Genomic DNA, 9,444 nt, shown 5'->3' on the forward strand with positions numbered 1-9,444 from the left:
TGTTCACCCGGCCTCTCAACCCAGCTTGGGTCTGTCACCTCATCATCCTCCGATCCCTCAGTCTGCTCCCCCCTCGGACTTCCTGCCCTGACAACAACTTCACCACTGTCTGACAACCGTGTCTCCTCATCGTCTGACACCTCTTTACACACTTCTTCCACTACGTCAATAATGTCATCATCACCCACAGACTGCGACTGGTGGAAAACCTGGGCATCGGAAAATTGCTCAGCAGCAACCGGACAAGTGGTTTGTGACTGTGGGAAGGGTCCAGAAAACAGTTCCTCAGAGTATGCCGGTTCAAATGCCAAATTTTGCTGGGAGGGGGCAGACTGGGGGGAAGGAGGCTGAGGTGGAGGAGCTGGAGGAGTGCTGATTTCGGTGACATGGGTGGACTGCGTGGAAGACTGACTGGTGGACAAATGGCTAGAAGCATTGTCCGCAATCCACGACATCACTTCTTCGCACTGTTCTGGCCTCAACGGTGCTCTACCCAGTAACTTGAGACATGATGAACCTATGGAGTGTAGCTCTGCGGCGTTCCCCTGCTCCCTCATCAGCAGGTGGTGTCTCACCCCACCCAGGACCACGGCCTCTGACCCCTGCAGTAGTTGGACGCCCACGTCCACGCCCTCGTCCTCTACCCCTAGCCCTCGGGTTAAACATTTTCAAAATTAAAGTGTAAACATCAAATTTTTTTTTTTAAACAAAACGATGCTATCCTATTGCTATGGCTAGTTTCTAACCTACACTGACAGCACACAACTGGATTTTGTGCTGTGCCAGATGACTTTGAGTTATAAGAGAAATAAACGTAAAAAAATAAATAAATCAGCAGACTGTGCCTAATTCTAATCAAACCCCTAATAAATTGTCCCACTTCGGTGTTTGAGGTGGACATGCGTGTCACTAAGAGCTAAACACAAGTCTCCCTGCAAATTCCTCACAATATGGCACTAGCTGCACTACTAATGCCAGCAAGCCCAGCCACAAGCAAACCAAAAAAAAGGAAAATATAACGCTATTGTAGGCCTAAGAAGGGCTGTTGGGTTCTTGTACAATCACTCCTGCCTAACACCAGGGCCGGCGCTATGGGTAGGCAAAGGTGGCAATTGCCCAGGGCCCCCAGGGAGAAAGGGGAGAATCTCTTTCAAATGAATCTTGAATTTTGTTTCTAGGTGCTATGGATCCAGAGATATTCAGGTTTAAAGTGAGAATATCAGGTGACATATTTATATATAAATATCTCCGTTTTCCTACATTTTAGAAACACAGATTTAGATTCATATAGAAGAGGAGACTCTCTTCTTTCATAGGAAAAAAGAAGTGAGGTTCTATGAGTCACAGAACCAGAGATACAGCCCTCTTAACCCCCCCCCCCCCCCCGCAATCCAGATTCTTAGCCATCAGGCTGCAGGGAGCATTTGCTGCACACAGGAGCTGCTGCACCTCACAGATAATGGAAATATTCACTTTATATGTTACTACATTTTGAGAATGGATAATATCAACTAATATTCATGTTTTTAACCCTTCTCTATGCAAATCTAAGAACACACTTTGGGCCACATGTATCAATCATTTTTTTCTGTTGTTTTTGCGCCTATTCATTCAGGCGCACCGTTTTTGTGCCATTTTTGCGACTAAATGCCAAACTAGCTGCGCAGCAAAAATAACCAGCTTTCCCTCATTTATCCTAGCAATCCAGATGTTTTGCTGTGCCTAATGATATTCATCACTTGCGACTTTTCATTTAGGCGCAAAATCGGGCGCAAAAACACTCCAGCCCGAAGCTGGCGTTAACTGAGAAGAAAGCACTGAGCCCCTTTGCAGAAGAGCTCATTTCTAGCAGCAAAGCTCAGCCAGACACTGCAGACACTAGAACAGATCATACAGACATGAGATACTCTGCAGACACTAGAACAGATCATACAGACATGAGATACTCTGCAGACACTAGAACAGTGGTGGCGAACCTATGGCACGGGTGCCAGAGGTGGCACTCAGAGCCCTTTCTATGGGCACCCTTGCCATTACCCCAGGGTAGAGTTGGCCAGACAGGACTCAAGGCCTCTTGCAGTCCCAGGCAGCCCAGGACCCCAGAAGAAAGCTACAATGATAATCCAAACTTCTTCTCTTTCTTTCTACTGTATTGGTGTCCTCAGGTGCCTATATAATTTAAACCCGTGAAAGAGCAGGGGTAATAAGTTACTGCTTAAATTGTCGCATTGGCACTTTCCGAAAAATATGTGGGTTTTGGTTAAAGTTTGGGCACTCCGTGGCTAAAAGGTTTGCCATCACTGCACTAGAACATATAATACAGACATGAGATACTCTGCAGACACTAGAACAGTGATGGCAAACCTTTTAGAGACGGAGTGCCCAACCTACAACCAAGACCCACTTATTTATCGCAAAGTGCCAACACAGAAATTTTATTTGTGATTTATACTCCCTGCTCCGTCACATCTTTCATTCATAATCGCAGGAAGAATTGTCAGGGCCGGAGCAGGAGCTACTATGATAATCCAGATCTGTCCACACCTTCCCACTCCTCCAGTAGTCCCAGGTAGCTCTGTCACTTTAAAATAGCTCTATGCACAGCAAGTCCTGGGCTGTCTGGGACTACCTGGAGTCCTCTCTAGTGATGGCCTGGGTGCCCACAGAAAGGGCTCCGAGTACCACCTCTGGCACCCGTGCCATAGGTTCGCCACCACTGCACTAGAACATATAATACAGACATTAGATACATTACAGACAGGAGCTGCAGACTCTATTTACAGTTCATCACCTTCTATTTACAAAACATTCTGCAGAATCCTGAGCTCACAGCAAGAGAAGAGAACTGTTACAGAATGTTGCACATAGTACTGACAAGTGTCCCCCATGTAATTCTGCACAGTATCACCAGTGTATCTGAGGGGGATACTGTGCAGAATTACAGGGGTGCAGCAGGAGACCAGCACTGGGGGATCCCCTCCAGGAGAAGCCACTGCTGAGGAGGTCACTGGGTGCTGGGTGTCACACACCTGGGTGCTGCTGAGGAGGTCACTGGGTGCAGGGTGTCACACACCTGGGTGCTGCTGAGGAGGTCACTGGGTGCTGGGTGTCACACACCTGGGTGCTGCTGAGGAGGTTACTGGGTGCTGGGTGTCACACACCTGGGTGCTGCTGAGGAGGTTACTGGGTGCTGGGTGTCACACACCTGGGTGCTGCTGTGAGTGTTATCTTCATTCTGGGCTGTGGGAGAAGCAGAGAGGAGCTTGTAGCAGGATCACATGTAAGTGCCTGAATCTAACATTGCGCCTAAACTGCGCCAAAATTTCGCCTAAACTGTGTTAAAGTAAAGTGATTAATAAGAGGCAGGAAATTACCTTATCACAGATGGTTGTAGCTTGTGATAATTCTGGCAAAACAGTGCGGCAGAATTTAGGCGCAACTACTACACTTAGGCGCACAAAAGTGATACATGTGGCCCTTTCTCTCTTATTCTCTTTTATTTTGTGATAGTTATTTTTTGTTGGGAAAATTGACTGATACGATGAACATTCAATCCTCTTCGCCTAATGTGACTACACCGCGACCAGAACATGTCCATAAAGTTATATGTAACAGCAAACACACACACATGTCCTGGAATAAAGTTTTTATTTCCCATCATCCTCCATTACTTACACCCATGTTATGACGTTCTCACTCTCATTCTTATGAAGCGCGGAGGGTTCTGTTATTGTGCGGATAATACAATGGCGACATCTAAACGTGACTTTATTATCTCATTAGCTTGGTTTATGGATATATAGTTATTTATTTGGGTTACCATTGTCTAAGGAACAGACAATGATACATCTGTGTGAATTTTCTGCAGTTCCATTTGCTGCATATTTTGGTGAATATATTGGTGTGGGGTCTGTATGATCTCCTCACATCTTACTGTTTTAGGAAAGTAGATTTTCTTTATATAAGTATCTGGATTTGTACATATTTTAGAGGAAATTTTGAATGTTAATTGCCAAATGCATCACCTGGTTGTCTGCTTTCAAAATTCTATAGGTTTTATGGCGCCTTTACTTTTTATTCTGTTTTATTGATATATTTTGCAGGTTGTGACTGTGTAAAAATGTCTAGCTGAAAAGCAGATCTCTAGTTATTACAGTGTTAGTGATATTATGTGGATTTATTCATGTGAACATATCAATAGGGCACGTTTGTGAACTCTACAAATGTCCATGTTTGGATCAAATTTTTTGCCATCAAAGTCAAATTTTAAGTATTTTTAATAAAATGTTTCAATTTGAATCAAAATTGCATGAAGGCGCCTATGTCTATAAAATCTTTGATGCAATTTTGAAAATGGGGCAAGTGTCTGCTTTCAGAAAATATCGGTCCCTCTCCCCAATGGGCATCACAGTCTAATCAACCTACCAGTAATTTTTTGGAGTGTGGGAAGAAACCGGAGGACCCGGAGGAAACCCACGCAGACACAGAGAGAACATACAAAATCTTTGCAGATGTTGACCAGCGCAGCAAGGCTGTAGTGCTCACCACTGAGCCACCGTGCTGCCCATAAATCTCCCTATCATTTATCTATCTCCTATAAAATTCTCCCATATTACAGGTTGTTCTTACCATACTAAAGGAGCCTCTTACTGACTGTGACTGGTCATAAAATAGTTTTATTTTGGGGCCCCACTTTTAGTTTTGCCCAGGGCCCCACTTTCTCTAGAACCGGCCCTGCCTAACACTATTCTAATAGAACAGCCTAACGCTTTCCCTGACCAGCAGCAGCTCTCTCCCTAGCGGCATCCAGACAGAGAATGATCCGAGCAGCGCGGGCAGGGGCTAGTCTATTCCAGGGTCACCTGATCTGGCCAGCCAACCACTGCTATCTACGTGTAAGGGTACCATGTCATGCTGGGTGGAGTGCAGAGTCTCCTGGCTTGTGATTGGCTCTGTTTCTGGCCGCCAAAAAGCAAAACGGCGGGAGATGCCATTTTCTCAAGCTGGCGAAATACTTGTCCGAGCAACGAGCAGTTTCGAGTACGCTAATGCTCCAACCAGCATCAAGCTCGGGCGAGTATGTTCGCTCATCTCTACTGATAACATCTGAATCTTCCATAATCATCTCATGTTTACACTATAAAACACACATCTTGTACATTACATATATATGTAGACTCCATCTATTTTTACTTCTTTCCCCTCAGAATTATTTAGTTCTGGGTTTTAGGACCCATGGTCACTTGTTCCTGGTAGCAGGTGTAAGTATACAAGTGGGTGTGGTCTCTCTTACCTTCATTAAAGACATAGCAGCAGATTTATTTCCAGATTTTTATTACAATATAAAAATTTACAGATACAATTATCTCTCTCTATACACACACATCCCCCCCCCCCCCCCCCCGGGACCCCACTATCTTATTCGGCAATGAGGATTTGGAACCCACATGGCCTGTACCCAGAATCCTTGCTGAAGGACTTCAGGGGAATTCCGAAAAAACTGTGGGGCCCTCCATCCGGGGATCCAGAGGGGCGACGCAGTCCTGAAGACAGGTCGGGGGGCCTGAAGAGAAAAAAAAAAATCATAATTATAGGAACTTATAACTCTGCACACCAGCATGTCATCAGCCTGCATGGGCCTAGAGCCAAACCCCCACCCCAAGAGTCTTGCACCACACCCTCCGGCGTGTCAGCACCCCACTCTCCTGACCATCATCACCCTGTGCCCGCCACTGTCAGACTGTGTAGAGGAGGGCAAGTAAATCATTCCTCACCTGTAATGGTACAGGGTTCTCCCATATTTCCTCCACATTCTGGCTCCATTGTCCCGGTGTAGACCCGTCATCCTCTAGTGGGGGCGTAGAGCGAGTGGCTGGACCGAAACCAGCTGCCACCTGCCCCTCTTCTAATGGATGACGAGGCTTTCTTGGGTCGAAGGTGGCCACCGTGTACGGACGGCTATACTCATGCAATCTGTTCATAGAAAGATATGCAAGACACGGTCATTAGTCCTGGCAGGACAGTTTCTAGGTAATACTTTGTACAGTTAAAATCTCAAAAAGTTGTGCAATAGGCCATCATTTTTAGCATAAACTGTCCCAGTTAACTTAGACATTGCTCCCCCCAAATTAAAACATTTAGAGCCCCCCTTTTAATAAAAATGTGCAGAGTCTTCCAAATTATAATATTGTGCCCATCAAGAATTATTATAATGGTGATATACATATATACCTCACCAGAACAAAGCTTATTATAAATACAGCACCAGTATTCAGTCCAATACATAAGTACAGTACTCGAACCGAGCTTCATACAGAAACATAGCACCAAGGCCAAGTCCCGGTCACACTGCCCGGTATACAGCAGCTCACTCTCCCCCCTGCAGTATATAGGTAGTCAGTACATTGCCCCAGCACATAATATAAACTCCATCTCAGCTCCTCTTCAATCTGTAGCAGTAGCGGGACCCAGATTTGTGCGCTCTGCCAACGCGCACACTATGACCTCACACGGAGCTGGGTCACGCTACTGCTGATGATAGAAGAGGAGCACTGGATGGCGAGTACTTAGTTTTTTTTTTTTTTACTGGGTACTGGCTACTAGAGGACACGGCCCGAGTACTGGAAACCAAATACCTCCAACCCTACTGAGTGTTATAGAAAGAGGGACTACTCACCGGCAGGAGACTTCATAGGGATCGATCCACATGGTCATCTCCTTGGGTAGGTCCAGGTCCTGGTAGTCAAGGCCACTGTGGACGCAGGCCTCCAGGATGGTCTCCTCCCGGTCATTCCTGATGACCCTGATACATCTGAAATAGGCAAATATTACACGTTAGAAAAGTTCCTGCTGGACATCCATGGGGTTGTCTAGAGATGATGATCCATGATGGGTTTATGTATAAAATTTTATCAAGTAACCAATCCAGGAATTTTTGAAGATGATGATGGATATTGCAATTATTTTACCACATATAATACAGAGCAGTAAGTTACCTGTAGGCCCGATCCTTCATTGGCTCCTCCGGAAACCAATGACCTGTGAATTTTTTTGAAACTATTTCCAGCAGATGTTCCCCAAATTTCTCGACCTTCACCGGGTCCAATTTACGGAATCTGTTAGCCAAAGTTCTCATATATCTCACCCCGGCCAACAGCTCCTCTCTCATCTCCAGGGGGATAAATGAATATTTGGCCATTTTCTATCTACAGGGGAAAACAAGAACATACATTTTAGTAAGAGAAAAATATATAAATCTCTGTAAGATATGGGGGTGGAGGGTAGTTAGAAAGATGGATAAGATATGGGAAGAAGAACAGCGGCAACAGGACCAGATACAGGAAAGACCCCGAGCTCCTCTATACAAAAAAGCTCAGGGTGAACCTTGCAAGGTTGGGGGCCACAAGTCCTGGCTTGGACCTTACATATATACAAATGGAGGAGTCAGCGCTCCCAGCAATCCAGAAAATACTTCCATGTGCAGACACAATGTTCCAGAACTTTCTCCATAGATAATTGGTGGATGGAAGTGACAAGATATATATATATTGGATTATTCACCCAGAGAGTGAGAGCCCAAACCCCGATACTAGAGCGAGAGCCCAAACCCCGATACTAGAGCGAGAGCCCAAACCCCGATACTAGAGCGAGAGCCCAAACCCCGATACTAGAGCGAGAGCCCAACCCCGATACTAGAGCGAGAGCCAAACCCCGATACTAGAGCGAGAGCCAAACCCCGATACTAGAGCGAGAGCCAAACCCCGATACTAGAGCGAGAGCCAAACCCCGATACTAGAGCGAGAGCCAAACCCCGATACTAGAGCGAGAGCCAAACCCCGATACTAGAGCGAGAGCCAAACCCCGATACTAGAGCGAGAGCCAAACCCCGATACTAGAGCGAGAGCCAAACCCCGAAAGTAGAGCGAGAGCCAAACCCCGAAAGTAGAGCGAGGGCCCAACCCCGAAAGTAGAGCGAGGGCCCAACCCCGATAGTAGAGCGAGAGCCCAAACCCCGATACTAGAGCGAGAGCCAAACCCCGATACTAGAGCAGCACCAAAACTGAGATTAAAATAAATGAACAACATTCATCTGTCTAAGAAACTAGAATAGAAATAAAGATAAATCTGGTGCTGCCCTTACATATAAGATGTATGGAGAGATAGAGAGATAGATATGAGACAGATAGATCCGTGATGCAAGACAAATAACTGAAAGATTAAAACCTCCAAGAAAGAAAGTAAAATAGAAGAAATAAATAAACCATGTAGAGAACCTTCCATGGTCTGCAGTGAGACCTGAGGTGCCTGGGGGTCACTTACCTTACAGGTGATGGTGGAGGTAGGTGTGCGCTGTGCAGGGTCTTCACCAGGAGTGAGGGAGGAGGGAGGCAGGAGCCGGCTTATATCAGGGCAGGGGGCAGAGGGCGGGGCCTACACTGTGTCATCTCATTTACATATCACATGTCTTTTCACTGACTACAGACCCCACCCACAACATCCCATCATACAGGTGTCCCTACAACCCCTGCCCCCCCCCCCCCCTCCCATGACTGGAGACTCACCTGTCTGATATCTACTGTATTATCCTATATCTATATAATATCCATCTCCTATCTATCTCATATCTATCATCTATCTACCTCATATCTACCAAAACCCAGAGAGAAGAAGCTACAGGACCAGCGGCCGCAATCCAGGACATGATCCACCTGTAATAAACCACGGAAATAGGAGTAATAGGTCCAGGCCTCCAGCGGATACAATGTATCTCATGTGTCGCTCTTCTATCTATTATATATCCATCTCTCTCTCTCTCTCTCTATATCCATCTCTCTCTATATCCATCTCTCTCTATATCCATCTCTCTCTCCATATCTATCTCCTATCTATCTATCTATCTCCTATCTATCTCCTATCTATCTATCTCCTATCTATCTATCTCCTATCTATCTATCTCCTATCTATCTCCTATCTATCTATCTATCTATCTATCTATCTCTCTATCTATCTCTCTATCTATCTATCTATCTCCTATCTATCTCCTATCTATCTATCTATCTATCTATCCATCCATCTATCCATCTATCTTTCCCCCCAGATCTTTTAGGTTGAATTCTAATAGTATTTAGAAAATCTTCCTCACGATAAATCCTCTTATTCCTTTGTTTTCCTGGAGTCGGATACATAAAGTCTTCGGGTGACTTTCCAGATTCCAGTTATTGGTTTCGGTGAGAAGTTTATAAAGAAATGTCACTATTGTTTTGTTTTTTTTTTGTTTATAAAACTTTATTTTCAAAAACTTCAATAAAGGTGAGGCCACACCCTCTAATTTACATACACATGGGGGCGCTGGGAGGGAGGGGGATGAGGTGACCACAGGTCCTACAGGACGATATGAAGTAACAACTTAATGTAGCCACTAGGAGGCAGCACAGCAATAGAAGA

The 9,444-nt window shown here is 45.3% G+C and overlaps 1 protein-coding gene across 1 annotated transcript; it reads right to left on the reverse strand.

Moving 5' to 3' along the window:
- Positions 1-5,413: 5,413 nt before the first annotated feature.
- On the reverse strand, positions 5,414-8,464 carry LOC140065262 (protein BTG4-like). The gene is made up of 5 exons (XM_072112860.1): positions 8,320-8,464; positions 6,996-7,205; positions 6,677-6,811; positions 5,775-5,973; positions 5,414-5,563 (listed from the first exon to the last, which is right to left on the reverse strand). The coding sequence occupies exons 2-5, from the start codon at positions 7,196-7,198 to the stop codon at positions 5,414-5,416; spliced, it is 687 nt and encodes a 228-aa protein (XP_071968961.1). The 5' UTR covers positions 7,199-7,205; positions 8,320-8,464.
- Between the last annotated feature and the right edge of the window lie 980 nt (positions 8,465-9,444).

The sequence above is a fragment of the Engystomops pustulosus genome, chromosome 6 (genome assembly GCF_040894005.1).
Source record: "Engystomops pustulosus chromosome 6, aEngPut4.maternal, whole genome shotgun sequence".
Classification (NCBI taxonomy): domain Eukaryota; kingdom Metazoa; phylum Chordata; class Amphibia; order Anura; family Leptodactylidae; genus Engystomops; species Engystomops pustulosus.

Bases quoted from the DNA above. Each gene is read 5' to 3' on its own strand.
- LOC140065262 (XM_072112860.1), bottom strand. From the start codon at position 7,198: ATGGCCAAATATTCATTTATCCCCCTGGAGATGAGAGAGGAGCTGTTG. The intron at 6,812-6,995 runs GTAACTTACTGC...TGCCTATTTCAG, and splicing joins ATGAAGGATCGGGCCTACAG to ATGTATCAGGGTCATCAGGA. The intron at 5,974-6,676 runs GTGAGTAGTCCC...TTCTATGAACAG, and splicing joins CCCTATGAAGTCTCCTGCCG to ATTGCATGAGTATAGCCGTC.